The sequence below is a fragment of the Magallana gigas genome, chromosome 4 (genome assembly GCF_963853765.1).
Source record: "Magallana gigas chromosome 4, xbMagGiga1.1, whole genome shotgun sequence".
Taxonomy (NCBI): domain Eukaryota; kingdom Metazoa; phylum Mollusca; class Bivalvia; order Ostreida; family Ostreidae; genus Magallana; species Magallana gigas.
Genome location: NC_088856.1, coordinates 9,446,771 through 9,462,406, shown reverse-complemented (window position 1 = coordinate 9,462,406; position 15,636 = coordinate 9,446,771). Strand labels below are relative to the sequence as shown.

General features: G+C 31.7%; 3 protein-coding genes across 4 annotated transcripts in view; 2 read left to right on the top strand and 1 right to left on the bottom strand.

The window, feature by feature from the left end:
• Positions 1-15,636, top strand: part of LOC105339562 (uncharacterized) — a 240,410-nt gene that overhangs the window by 84,025 nt on the left and 140,749 nt on the right. The window lies entirely within an intron of this gene.
• LOC136274419 (uncharacterized) overlaps positions 1-15,636 on the bottom strand; it is a 128,475-nt gene that overhangs the window by 43,632 nt on the left and 69,207 nt on the right. The window lies entirely within an intron of this gene.
• Positions 5,835-12,071, top strand: LOC105338191 (uncharacterized). The gene is made up of 14 exons (XM_066081211.1): positions 5,835-5,962; positions 6,121-6,365; positions 6,527-6,667; positions 6,819-6,954; positions 7,222-7,371; positions 7,652-7,794; positions 8,017-8,178; positions 8,372-8,412; positions 8,600-8,719; positions 9,524-9,637; positions 10,591-10,704; positions 11,160-11,352; positions 11,554-11,604; positions 11,744-12,071. The coding sequence occupies exons 1-14, from the start codon at positions 5,846-5,848 to the stop codon at positions 11,847-11,849; spliced, it is 1,833 nt and encodes a 610-aa protein (XP_065937283.1). The 5' UTR covers positions 5,835-5,845; the 3' UTR covers positions 11,850-12,071.

Here is a 15,636-nt window from a genome sequence, read left to right as displayed (position 1 = left end):
AGTTATTCGTCCCCCAGTTGGGACTATTAACGCTAAAGAATTAAAATAATGAAAACAAATTATCATTTACTCAATGGAAAAATCTTTGCAATCTCAAATGTATTTCTAATCTTAAATAATATTCAATCGATTAATGGAATTTTTAAATACCCTTTATAGCATTGTACATAATCTATCGATCACCTGTTATATTAAATGGCTTGAAATCACACAATGAATTCGGCCTATATAATGAAAACATCAGATAAGCATTTCACAAACTTTTATCATATAATGTAGAGATTAAAATTGAAAGCTCTATGGTAAGTCTCAACCGTATTAGGTCTAAATATGGAACTTTGTGTTTCCTTGGACATCAATGGCCTGCACATTGACGAGGGAATGTTACCTCACTTGTTGAAGGAATGCATAGATTGGCACAATTTTAGTATACCTCTGATACAAAAAAGCTAAGCTTGTCTCCGAATATGTAAAAATAGGAATTACGATTGCACATGATCAATGCTTCTAGTCTGTTTACCGTAAACTGACAAATCAGCCGAGTTTACCTGCGTTTGCACAATGACCTTGTCAGTCACAGGCAATCAAAATCCAATAGAAACCAATTCGATCAAGGAATTAAAATTTCATCTTCTAAATTGTTAGACGAAACCTACCGCTTTTCCAAGGATTAATTTTTACATTGTCAACTCCGTTTGTTGAATTGTCGAAGAAAATATCAGAAGTGGCGAACTGTTATTTGATAACTCTAGAAATATTGAAACAACAAGTATATATAACTCACAACAACTTTTGAACTTTAAGTGTGTCAGATGCAGCCAAAACAGACTTTCCACTTTCTCATAAAGATACAAACAAAACTCATATAAAATAATTGACAGCATTATTATTCCTTCTTTGAACAACAAAATCATGGTTTAGAAGTGATATTTTAACTATCCAAAAAATAAAAATATGGTGTAGCATTTCAGTGAATAATTATCCTTTGTATAGTTATTTTTTCAAAATCATATTCAATTTCACTCGACAGGCAAAAGTGGGAAATAAATGTATTACAAAATCAATATTATTGATTTCGGATAGATTTTTTAACACACACCCACACGCAGAAAAAATACCTAGAGAGAAAGACGGGGATTTGTAAACCACCTCTGCATAAATATATTGTCTTCATCTGTTGACAAATATTTAATATGAAAAATGACAGTCTGATTTCAGTAGCTGCTCATACTTTTTTTTTTTTAATGAGAAATGAACTTTCAAAAGCTGAATGGACTATAATTACTTTCTCAATTGATTCGCACTTTTATGGAACCTAGTTTAACGATGCTTTATTCGCAACATCCTAAGAATCATTTGTTGAATTAGCCCATATATTTTAATTTATAACTGGCTCAATTTTCCTTCCTTGTTAAAAATTCGTAAGACTTGCGGTCGACTGTAAACGGTTTGTGGCAACATGATATCCATGCATACCGATCGGCCCTGGTTTCTGTATCTTTGACCGTCATGTTTCAATCTTTCAAATCTGCGCACTCGTGTGCCGTCAATGCATAAAAAATTCAACCTCTTAAATCATATGCAAACTACATGTTTCTACAAACAAACCATTGTTCTGTGATTTAAATTCCCCATTTTGCATACGTCAGTTGCAGCCTCTTTGACTTGCATAACGATTGGTCGAACGATAATTTAAAAGTCCTTTATGTTAACATCGTGGATGATATATGCAGCATAAGACAACCACACACGTATCCGTTTACTGTTCCCTCAATTCAATAATAATCATAACTTTTGCAAATAAAAACAATTTTCCCTTTTCTGTGGTCGATTCAAGCATTATTGCACATAATTTGTATCCAAAATATAATGCTGTACATTGTCAGTGTAATGTTCCGAGACGGGGGGGGGGGGGGGGGGGTGTATTTTCCCCCTTTTTTAACAAGACACAGTTGCCTTATCAAATGTTAATCTTGTTGATGCATGTACACATGTACTGTATTCTTATAATTTTGTTTGCAGTTCCCTGTTTATTTGTCTGTGATAACACTACGAATTAATTTGGTAACGCATGATTCAAATAAATTTAATTATTGAATATCTTGATATCTTAAAATTGCTTCGTGATTTCTTGGATTTGATCACCCTGTCTGTATTTGATCGCCTCAAATTCTGTCTTAAATGATGGTATTTGAAATACTTTGTTTTGTTTTATGGTTTTAATCTCTATCCAAAAAAAGTAAATAGAAAAAAGAAAGAGGTGTTTAGCTTTTGTTTTTACAAAATAATTTACGTGGTTATGGGAAGAAATTTATAATATATAATTAAAGATAGTTCTATTGACATTTTTTAAAACGAAAATAGGGAGTTTCTACGAGTAGATAAACATATCATGCAAATAATTATTTAGTTTGTTATAAATATTTGAAAGAAACAAATTGAGCAAGACATTCATATATTGTTATATCTCAAGAACTTACCATTATCAATTTTGTGTATGCTTTGCAATATTCTATTTCAACTAATTTTTTTAGAAGGAAAATTTACAAATTACTCAATACTCAGAAGAAAGCCACATTATATTCAGCGAGCTAACATATTCCAATCTAAACGATAAGCAGTATGATTGGAATGTTTCAAGGCTATTATTCTATTTATGGTTTTTTAAATGTCTGTTCAGATTTGTAACACGACTCGCGTTGTTGGCACACGAACACCTTGGAAGAAATGATACACTGTAATTTCATCCAATTTCCTTTATGCAGAAATTGATGATCTTGAGCTTGTTCAAGCAGTTAATTACTTTTGTTCATCTTGATTGTACGTTTAGATTGGTATGGAAAGTTGCTATTCAGAATCCTTTTTGAGCAATGGAAATCTAAACTTACTTGTTAATATTCAAGATAGCAAAATCTGTATAGAAATATTTAAAGACCATCAAGAGCTATAATCCACCTAAACTTTGGATAAATATTGACATTTAAGATAGGTAACCCTTAAAATATTCGTACCTGCCAATTAAATACTTTGATTGCTTGTAAAAGAGAAAGAATCGAACTTTTTCGGAATATTTTGATCTGAAGCAATTTGCGATATGTTACTTTAATTTGTCTAATTCAATCTATCGATGGCAATATTGTTCAACCACGTTTAGATAACAAATACAAAACATTCATTTAAAAAGTGCATACTATTTCTAGTAACCATGAACCAATTTTGATGCCTTGGATTCAAACTAAAATTGACACACGGCATTGTCAATTCTTGAATAACTAAAACCAATTTTGTTTTTTAAAATAGTGATTTTTTTGTTACTTAAATTTAAACTATTCATTTTTTTTTCGCTTGATAGTATAATTAAACCATACCCGTCCTCTCATACCAAGGAATATATTTGTAAAACAAAAACACAAAGAAAGTATTAATACTATATTAGTTTTAATACTAAGAAAATAAATGAGTTACACAATTGAAATTTTGAAGCAATAAAAGGAAAATCTATACCGGTTTCGATTAGTTAATTATGTTACTATGTTTCGTCTACGGTAAACAGACGGCGGGTAAGTGACAGGAGTCTGGAAGTGCATATGTACACATTATGGTAGACATTAAATTGTGTGGAGTAGATAATGATTAGGCATACCTAGCACTGGGAAACATATATGTCACATGTACACATTAAAATATTAATAAACATTCATAGTAAGCGCAATGGCCTAGCGCATGCGTACCAATGATAGCCTGGATTAATTGGAAAACCTTGGCGAGCACGGTGCCTGCATAAAATTCTATGTAAGCGACCGAGACTTGCTGAATGCAATCAAAAAAGGCGAGGCGATAGTGCGAAGATGCGAAGGCCAGAGTGCGAAGTTGGGAAGGAGCGATAGTAGTATCGCTCCTTCACCTCCGCACTTTACGCATCACATCTTGGCGCTTCGTCGTCGCAATTTTGCTCCTTCGCCTTCACACTATTGCCTTTGCAACTTTTCATCTTCGCCCTAAGGTCGAAGTTGTCCTATCGGAACACCATAGATATATGTATATATACCCCGATGCAATACGTCAATGTCTTGTTATAACGGAGGGATTTTATTTTCAAAGACATACCCCTTCTTTCACTTTAAGTTTATTTGAATATGAATTATAATTTCTGTAAACTGCAGCAATAAAATTACAGTAGTGTAAAGACTATTTCACAAATAATAAAAAAAAATGTACTGAAAAACTTAAATCTAAAAGGGGGTCATTATTCTACAGGGGTCACTTTTTTCATGTGGAGTGTGCTCATTTTTATAAAAATAACACTTATTCTTCAGGCAAAAGGGTCATTCATCTACGTAGAATAATGACCGGGGGTCATTTTTCTGCTTAGATTTATTTTACGTCGAAAAATGACCCCCGGTCATTATTCTACGGGGGTCATTATTCTTCATTTCACCGACAACCGCCGCCATGAGGGTGCATAATTTAATTTTGTTTGTAATGATTATACACACATTATACTTTCTAAGACACGCACGTAGCATCGTTTTTGAAAGTGGGGGGGGGGGGGGCAGACTCATCCAAAGATCTTGACAAGCAAAAGAAAAAATTAAAACTTTCCCAAAATCTTCAAAATCCTAATTTGTAGGGGGCTTGCGTAGTATATAACTTCAATTTCACTCCTTTTTTCCTTATTTTAATATCAATTTGTTACATACCGCCAAAAAAGTGGGAGCCAACTCCATGATAACTCATTTTTTTATATGTAATTTTAAAAAAAAAATTGTTGCTGCGAGAAAAAGTGTGGGAAAAGTGTCTGGCACCCCTGATGCTACGTGCATGTAAGACAAGAAATGTTAAGATTATTGATTAACTTAAAATTCACATGCAAACAGTTAAACCCCAAATGCACATAGAGGCTGCTCATGTGTGATACCATATGAGAAGGGATCTCATCCTTCAGTTATGAAAATTACAGTTTTTAAATGTATTACCGGAACTTCCATGAGGCCTTCATTTTTAATCAAATTGGTACAAAACAGTGTTATTTAGGGGCAAACACTTGGTGCGGGTATTATATTACTGTCTAATGACAGCATCTAGTTTATATCTATAAACAACTCCTGCTGGTTCAATAATTTTATTACAAATGTTTCTTAGTGCTGATGGGCCTTGCAGTTACTAAAGGTTGGAAGGATTTTATTTTCATTGCAATATAGATAACATTTGGATCTATATGATGTGAATTTATTTCATGTTTTCAATACGTAACAATCAGTATCATATCAATTCTCTAGTGCGCTAATCTAAGTTGAGGAATCATTAATCTTACAAGTGCAAAAGTCTACATCACATGTATAAATCCACATCGATTTTATGGAATTCGTATATTCTTTTGGCTTAAATCCAGAATTACTTATACATCAAAGGCGTCAGTTAATGATACAAGTAGTAATGCATCAAATGGGATTTGAGTTCACTTTGATTTTAACATGCCCTACAAATTTTATGCCTCAATTTTGTCGTTTTGATAACATATATATAAAACAATGGCTTATTTTAACAATAATTATAAGTGTTTTAACTCTATAAACTTAAAAATTCTCAAATCAGTATATGTTTAGCATACAGTGCTGTCTTAAGCAGATTGATATATCATCATGTACTCTAAACACGAAATCAGAGTTCGATATCGTAAAAAAGAAAAAAAACGAGTGTTTCCTTAATAATTTCTTCTTCAGAACACTTACTACTCTCAAGAAACTCAAGTTTAAAGTCTTGTTAACTCGAAAGAACGTCATTGTTCAATATAAAAGCCAACGCTTTTACGAAAATTTCATAGTCAGGAAAAAATACATGAAAGATGTTGAAGGCTGACATAAAATGTTTTTGTATTTTTCTTGTACTATTCACTTTTGTAAACGCAAGTCACTTTAGAGGAGGGACAATAAGTTGGAAATCTACTGGCAATGGCAATGAGGTATATCCTGTGTATGACAGATTTGTGTGAACTTCTTAAAATGTTTAGATATGCATGTAAATGTCATTAATGTATATATAAGGTAGAACAGGTTAACCAAGCTACTACATGTAAAAATTAATTCAACGCACTTTTATTTACTTTATTGTCATTGCCAGGTACAATTTTCGTTTAAACTTGGATGGGCATACGGTCAAGGACCAGGATGTACAGCATCAAAAATTGGACAACTGGTGACTAGAATGAATACTTCTCACTGGCAATGCACTAGTGGTTGCAATTCCACTGTAAACATTGCTAACGTAAACTATATATGTACTGGTGCCAGTCAGTTAGAGAATTGGGAACAAGGGGAGAGAACATTTACATTTACTTTTCCAGGCATTGGTCCTTATAGAGTAGAGTAAGTGTCCACTAAAACAAGTCATACATATTACAATGCGTTTAACAAAAAATATATATATGCTTTTACAAATACTTTTTTTATATTTGCTAAATGATTAAGAAAGTTAGTGTCAGAATAAAAAGAGTACATTACTAATATTTTATAAATATATCCTTTAGATTTACCGGTGGTGCATGGGTGACTTTAAGTTATGGATCGCCCGGGAGTTGGTCTATTGGCACTGTTGTTTATCTAGCAAGAAGAAATGATACAAGTCAACCAAACACAAGTCCAATTACAACTGGAAAGCCAACATACAGGTAATTGTTTTAGTTGTATAAAGTATACTGTGCCACCGAGGTTTTGGGTTTTTTATTGCTTTTTATACGAACGTACCTGCATTACAATATTTAGATTTCATTTTTTCTCTTTTTCTCCGTTGTTAAATATATTTGAATAAATTTTATACAGAATGCAATATGGCTGTCAAAATGAAATTCTTATCCCGGTTGTTGACGCTGACGGTGATAATGTAAGATGTCGTTGGTCCAATGGTTCGGAGTGTGTGTCTATTTGTGATTCACTGCCTAATGCTACAATAGATAGTGTGAGTTAACTTTAATCATTTTTAATTCAACATGAAGGAACATTTTTAAATCATGGTTTTTAATTGTTGCTTTTTTAAAATTTTTTTTTTTTTTTTATTGTTGATTTTGTTGTTGTTGTTTTTTTTTTGGTCGCTGCAAAGTGTTATCATTTTATCGCGTAAATTATGTTCTAGACTAATATTTTCAATTTAACAATTGGTATAGCTATTTCAAATTAAAAATAGGTATACGATATGATAGTGAAAATATATGGCAATAAATTGTAGAACACATGCACAATAAGATTTTCTGCGACGCATACATCCAACGGAACGTTCGCTGTTGCGATAACAGTGGAGGATTTTCCAAAATCTAATATATCTATAGGGGGTCATGTATATTCCACCTCCAGTCCTCTCTCAACTGTAACCTTACAGGTAAAATATGTCTACCTTAATTCTTATACAGTTAATGGTATCATGACCGATTACGTTTTATCTGCGACTTTGGCAGTACATTACTCTGATACTTTCTAAATTCCGATTTAATTAAAAAAAGTTAAAATGCATCGATCGATCAATAGAACCTCGAAATTAACGTCAAAGAGTTCTTTGATGATCTTTCATTTGAAGTTGTCTTCTTTGTCTATAGATTAAACAGAATAAGAAATGTGTCCATCGATTGTTGACATTTCTTTCTTTATTATCTACTTTACAGTTTCTTGTGAAGACACCTCCACTAACAGTAAATTGTAACGACAAACCTGTTTTCGTTAGCCCTACCTTAGCGCAAGGATTCACCGTCCATGTAGATATCCTTACAGCATTGAACGTATCATTTTACGTTTTTGGTAGCAGGCGGTAAATAAAAACAAATCATTATCACTTCAAAAGCGATATAATTTATATAGTGGTTTTTTTTTCACGTTTACATTATCACGGATAACTTGAAAGTTTCAGATATATAGTTAGGTCATTAATTGTTTTGACATTTTGAAATTGTTCTTTTTTAAATCTGAAATGTTCTTTATTTGTGTGATAATAGTATTTTTGTGCTATTATTGTCTATTTGGCTATGTATAGCATCACGGGAATTGGCTTGACAACACCAGCAGGTATGACGTATACACCGCTTCAAGTTGATCCTTCACGTAATAAAACAATGTTCGTCAGATCGATGTGGACGCCACAACGGAACCAAGTGGGGTCTCATATTTTGTGTGCTCTAGCTGAAGATATTTTGGGGTAAAAACCTTTGATAAATTTTCTTTTTTTTAATTAACTATTATTGCCGAAGTAATTCCAGTTTAAAAAGAATGTAGCAAATAAGAAAAATAATGATATCATTTTCTTATAAGGCGTACCGCAACACGTATATTTTATATGTTTTTAATTGTTTGTTATTGATAAAAATAGTATATAATGAATTTGTAAACAGAAAAACCAGCGAATCAAGATGCATAAAGATTATTGTAAAAGGTACGTTGACACTCACTACATATAGACAAAGTATGATAAAGGCCTGTCAAATAATTTCAAAGCCTGTATCAAACAACTTAATAAGCGACTGTATCTCCCGCCGCCTGTAAAATAGTAATACGTGCACTTCTGAAAGATTTATATGCCTGTGTGTTTATCAATTACAAGACATGTACAATTTTTTCAGATGTTAGTCCATGCGACAGCTCTCCATGTTGGCATGGAGGATCTTGTATAAGACAAGGAATAACACAGAACTATTTGTGTAACTGTGTACCGGGATACACTGGAAACCTCTGTCAAACTGGTGGGTGAAGAATTTCATGTTGATTTTTAGAAAAAATTAAAAAAGAAACTTAACAGTTAAATAAACATTTTATATTTCCTCGATATGCTAGCAATTCACACTTATGTTAACGAAAACAATCATTTAATGAAAAATTCTTCTAAATATCATATAATCATATTTCAAAAGTATTTACTTTTTTTATATCTTACTCATAACTGTATCTGCATTAAATATTAGAGTCATCTTAAACTTTACCTCGCATGTAGCATACTTAATGTGCTGTCAAACCTGGATCCAAAATGTAATATACTGAGCTATGCATTTTTCTATATCAATATCACACACTGTCATAAATTATCTTAAAATGAATAAGTTCATTGATATGTAATACTTTTTTAAGCATTTAATGCTAATCTTTGGATCTCGTCGGTCCTATAAGACAACATATATATACTGATTTCATTTTTGTATAGTCGCTTTAAAGCCATGAAATATACATTGTACATTTTTTATTTCGCTTCTGCGACTTGAAATAATAGTGCCATAAAGTCAAAAAATTCTTTTTTAATGACGAATAGATATGATTTTACGACAATTTTTGTTATATCAAATTGATAATTTGAGCTTGAGCATTTTATTTAATCTTACAATAACAAACGCGTGATGACGTTTATATTGAAGCCCCTGACGCATGAATTAGCTAAGTGTATTCACACAAAAATGAACGTCGCGTTTTACGGAAGTTAATATTATCATCATCTAAATTCAATTACAATCGTTGGTTTTGTTTTTCTGTCATTTTTTTTATTTCTTTAAACGCAGGCATAGATGAGTGTGCTAGCCACCCTTGTCGACATGGAGGTACGTGCAGGGATGGTGTCAACACGTTTTCCTGCTTTTGTTCTCCGGGTTTTACTGGGCGGATGTGTCAAACAGGTAAAAAAAAAATGTACAAAGGCTGTTGGGATCGAATGTACCCAACTGTACTTTTTTGTGGCTCAAGCCATGTAAATTTCAGAGTCTTTTGAGGAAGTGTGTATCGGAGATCATTTTTCACAATTGCACTTGGTATCAATATACAACAAGTTTTCTTTGATATTTTTTTCATCTATATGCATATTAGTATTTTCCAGAATAGATATGTTTGGTCTTTTAGACAAAACGCAATACTAAAAAATCAATTTGATTTTTTTTAACATCATTTCAGTGCAAAATATGTAAATTGTATATTTATATATAACAATGCCAGATAAACCATATTGAATAAAATTGTTTTTTAAAAAAATACAGTTTTACAGAGTTTAGTAAGTAAGGTTTTCAAGAAGAAAATGAACAATTTTCATAACTCAGTAGTTTTAGAGTACTGTTACTTTGGCTTCTTTATTTTCGACGCAGACCAAACTTCCACATAGTGTGTGTACACGCATGCATGTATTAAGATATATTACTCTTGTTCTGATAAACATATTCTGATATTTCTATCGTTATATGTTGGCATATATAGCTTATATTTAATAGAGGTCTAGAAAAATTAGCTTATCTTATGCCATTTCTCAATATTTGAGATGTGACCCTTACTTTTTTTCCTTTTACGTGAGACATTAAATAATAGATTAAATAATAGTTGAAATTATTAATATTTGTTTGATTTTTTCAAATAATCAATTTTAATGCCAAATTTAAGCAATAATTTCAAGAAAAATTATCATTTCTTTTTGGGCCCTCGCATTTCTAAAAAGAAATGGCATGTGACATTGATCACAAATAAAATGAATAATTAATTTAGGTCCTTATCTTTATATTCAAGTGGTTTTTTGGATGGTTGACATTACTATTATTTCAGGTGCCAACCTTTTTAAATTATTGTATGCTTTAGATGTAATTTATAGACATTGACGAGTGTGGCAGTAGCCCATGTCAGAATCAAGGGACGTGTAATGATCATGTCAATCATTACATCTGTACTTGTGTGGCAGGATACACCGGGGATCAATGTCAGACAAGTAAATATATATATTTATATTTTGTATGTATGACAAGTAAATGAATAAATGTGCTATGCTTTATTATGCTAAATTATCTTACAATGTATATATTGTCATATATATTATGCTAAATTATCAGGGTGTGCGCGGTAATCAATTTGTCTGAATGGCTTGTGCTATAGGACTGACAATATCCAGAAATAAGCATTCAATGCTTAATCAATTGATACTGTTAAATAATCTTAATAAATAAATAAATAAATAATCCAAAATTCGTTAATCATTAATATATTTTATTGCCATCATCGATATTGATTTTAAATACAATAATATTCTATCAGACTGTTCTAAATTATATTTTTGAAATGATATAAACAATATTCTATTACGTGCATTAATAATATTAAAATTGCACTTAACCCTTTTAACCTCAAACTCAGTATTTTTAATTTAACTGAATACCTCTTTGACAGATATAGATGAGTGTGCTGACCAGCCATGCTCCGCACTGTTCGAATGCCAAGACCTCATAAACCAGTACTCTTGTTCACTTAATACAGGGAAACTGGTGACCATTTTGATAATTTTAATATTGATAGCAAGAGTTTTGACTTTCCTGTTCTTCTTGGCAAAGAGAAGACGATATAAAGACGTCGATCATACATGGTCAATAAAGCTTATATTTCTTATATCTATCATTATATAATGAAAACAATGACATTGCTATAAAGACAAATAATTTAATGTTGATCATAGTTTTGACCATTCAAGTTTAAACAAAAATAGTGAATTTCTAAAATGGTTCCTATTCAAATTATATTAGAATCTAAAAATATTTGATAATTTGTTACGTTTTACTTACTATAGGCTGGCAAATTTTCAGGACATTCGTAAACCGGACAGTCAACCAAAACTTGTGTAACATTACGGTGTTGGACCTCTCTCTCTCTCTCTCTCTCTCTCTCTCTCTCTCTCTCTCCTTTTCTGCTTCTCACTGTTTTGTTCAGTTTGCTTATTATTATATTTTGAAGTTATATAGCCTTAAACATGTTTATAGTTTCAGAACAAAGATACCTCATAAGAAACTACAACATCGCTGGACAGTAGAGGGAATTAGAAAACTGTTTTTCACGTTTTTTAAGAACAACAGGGCAATTGAATAACTATATTGAGTGATCCTTGAAATCGACGATGCTTTCTGTAAAATACATGTATTTTGTGAGCAAGTCGAAAGCATACTTAGTATACAATAAAAAGATCAAAGCTTACACCTACCACACGCCTCGACCAATCATAGTGTAAACGTTTTCTTACTAGAAAGCAAATACGATGTTCTGATTTGTTTTGTTTTGTTGTTTTTTTTACCAATAAACTCTAATATTTTTTCTCATGCTGCACAAACTCACCGCAGCTATGTTTTTGCAAATACTGGAAAATAGCTGTAGCAAATAGGCAATCAGACGCCAGGCTATTTTCACAATATCAAAATGACCTATCCATTTGCTGATCCCCTAAACCTGCAGAGTAATACATGTAAAACTAATATGTTGTTGACCGTGACAAATAATGAAAGATGAAATCTCTTTTAATCTTACTTCTATTTAAAATTTCCTACACAAAATTGTCTCACAGGAATTGTGGTTCATCCACTACTAATAATTGCAGAATTTATGTTCCAATGCTGTATTGAATTGTCGGATGGGTTAAGATCAGCTATCTTATCGAATTTTATGCACTTAGATACGAAGGATATTGTCGGATATATATCGTCAAATTGAAGTATGCCTGTTTTATTTACAATGTCAGATAACATATCAGTAGCAATTGTATTCAAGAAGAACATTATTGAAACATCGATTATGTATGTTTACGAACTAGAGGTAATTTACGAGGGTTTTCAATAGGCGCTCCAAATTCGAGATAAACTAAACTAAGTTTATATCCTAAGGTTCAAAATACAAATAAAATGTTTGCAATGCCTTTTATTAAGGTCTTCCGTTTCCAAAGGAAGACCTTATTGTCTTTTACCCTATTATTATTCTTGGGTTTTTTTCTTACGCATTTTTGTGCAGGTGATTTCTCGGAGATGGCTCAATCGATTTTCATGAAACTTTTAGATCCAATAGATATTTATTTGAACTAAATACATATTGTTTTTTAATTTTGATGACGTCATTTCCGTTCTTAAGATAATGACGTTTAAGCGATTTTCAGAGGGTCGGCTTGTCCAGGGATCTCCTCCTAAACGGTAAAAGATATTGAGTTCAAACTTTCAGGGACTGTAGACAAGAGATTGTAGATGTGCTGCTTGGCATTCATAATTGTTATGCCCAAAAGGCGTTAAAGCTCGCCCTGTCCAGAAAATTTAGACTAAAAAAACGTCGTAATTTGTCATGGTTTTCTTTGTTTATCTCTTTTCTGAAAAATACTTTGTTAACACATGTAATGTAAAAAAAAATTTATATTTACAAGACCTTTCATTTGATATCAAGAAAAGGGGGCTGGCCCCTAAAATTAGGAGACTTAAGGTCTCTAAATCTTTCATCTGTAGCCCTTAAGTGAGGGATATTTTGTGAAAAGTTATAGAAGCTAATATGTTTATCTTACAATTATTTTTGCAATCATTGCTATCATTATATCATGCGTTACGTAATTAGGGGGGTTTTGGGGCCAAAATCCAGAATTTTGATTACCTATATCTCAGAAAGGAAAAATATTTTGAAATGCAGTATAGAAGAAAAGATGCTCAAAATGACGTACTAAATAATATGCAATTTCATTAAACGGCCCCTATAAGAAGATAAGGGATCGGCCCCTAAAACATTCTCTTCCATATATAATTTAAGAACAGTAATGAATTTCTAAACACTTGTTGAACAAAATGTGTTAAGAATTAAAAGACCTTTCATTTGATATCAAGAAAAAGGGGTTGGCCCCTCAAAATAGAGACCAAGAGGGGTCTAAAAGTTTTCCACCAAAGCTCTTACAACTGAAACAAAGTAGTGTCTGGCCTTAAAATGTAGACCCTGTACTATTTTAAATCATAATTAGCTGTTAAATAGCAAAATCAAGATCAAACATATACTTCTCAAATTCTAAAATCCGACGGAAGACCTCCTCGTTGCTCGCAACGAGATCGTGTCTAGTTTAATTGAACTATTTGCAATAAAACACAGTATGTTATAATGTAGAAAATGTTTTGTTTTCTTTTTCATTTTTAATTTATGATTGATAACATTTTAAAGTAATTTTGATCTGACGTTTTAAACACGTTTTATTTATATTGAACCTATAAAGAAGATATAAAGTTACACTTCGCTTTAGCGAAGTTTACATACAAAATATAAAGTTCTTCATATAATATACATTCTTTTAAACGTTGTATTCAATCTTATAGATCCTGTGGTTGGTTATAAAAGACACGGACATCGCCTGTTAGTCATTGTCAAGTTTTCTTATCTTATTGAAGCTTAACAGGAAAATAATTTCAAAACGATTCTTACACATACTGAATATCAAAACACAAATATAATTACAGTATTATTTAATATTTTATGTGATACTTGTTTTGGTTGTGTACATCATTGGTGTTTAATTGAGGCCCCCGCTTTACAAACTGAAGCAATTTTATTATGGGTCTTGAGCGGAAGACCCTTCTATTTTTCTATTGTTTCTTTTTCACTTTTCTTTTTATCATTCTTTCTTTTCCTTACAAATTTTGTGTAGGCGATTTATCAGAGATGGCTCTCTGATTTCCTTGAAACTTTCAGTGATTATGCCTCGCTATCTAAAAATTGTACTGCCGTGATATTTTTTGTTTAAATTTACTTCCAGTCGGATGTTATCGTCTGTTTACGATTTTAAAAATTCAATTTTGTCTGTCAGTTTTCTCAAAAATGAGAAAAAAACATAGGGCTTAAATTTTCAGAGATGATATATCTACCGTTTTTCTGGTCAAGAAAATTCCACCGTCACTCTCGGTCGTCACCGAAAGGATATTTGAAAAATTGAATTTTTCGCCTTTTTTATTTTTTTGGAAATTTTAACATTTGATAGTGATTCTTTCACTGATTCAGCATATATGTAATTTGTTTTGAAATTGATCAACGCTTTCTCGTGATATTAGGCATCAAAGTCCTGAAGCGAGGGTCTGAGTAGAATAACAATTTTGTCTTTAAACTGAATTTTTTTTATCTTATTTACTTAAAAATCGGACTGAGATCGTGTCTAGTTTCATTTATATTTAAAGTACAAATAAAAGTGTAAAAATATAATACGCTTATTTAAACGAAGAATCCCTGGGACTTCTTGATTTTTTATAGTCTTAAAAATACAACAAAAAGGAATTACTTTGAAGCCCAAATCATGTTCAACAAACTAACATATTCCATTTTAAATAATAGAGACAAAGCTTGATAATCGAAATGTGACAAGTTCTTTGGATTTATTGAAAGTTTTTAAAGGGCCTTGTCAACATTGACCAAAGGAACGGAAACTTGAATTGGTAGTATATACCCTTGACGAAATCTTAAAGTGCGATTTAATCCTATTTCCTGTTTGTTGAAATGAACATATTTAAACAGTGATATACGTTTGTCCATCTTTATATTACATTTGAATGAGTACTGAAAATTGCTATTCAAAAACGTTTTGAGCACTGGATTTTTTTGGGCATAATATCAAAATAGCAAAAAATTATATTGTTTAAAGCTCTACATGCGCTCTTCTACTCTCTTAAACAATGTTTAAACATCAAAATTTTAAGACTATTAGTATTATCACAGGATGAATGACCATCTTTAAGTCCTAAAAAGGTGTTTAAAGGTAGCTTAAAGACGATCTTTAAGCCACCTTTAAGCTATATGTGTTGCTTAAAGGTGGCTTAAAGAAAGCGTAAAGATGGCTTAAAGGCAGCTTAAAGACTATCTTTAAGCCACCTTAAAGCCACCT

Excerpts from the sequence above, each read along its gene's own strand:
- LOC105338191 (XM_066081211.1), top strand. The coding sequence starts at position 5,846 with ATGTTGAAGGCTGACATAAAATGTTTTTGTATTTTTCTTGTACTATTC. Across the intron at positions 6,955-7,221 it reads CTAATGCTACAATAGATAGT|AACACATGCACAATAAGATT; the intron begins GTGAGTTAACTT and ends AATAAATTGTAG. Across the intron at positions 8,413-8,599 it reads CATAAAGATTATTGTAAAAG|ATGTTAGTCCATGCGACAGC; the intron begins GTACGTTGACAC and ends CAATTTTTTCAG.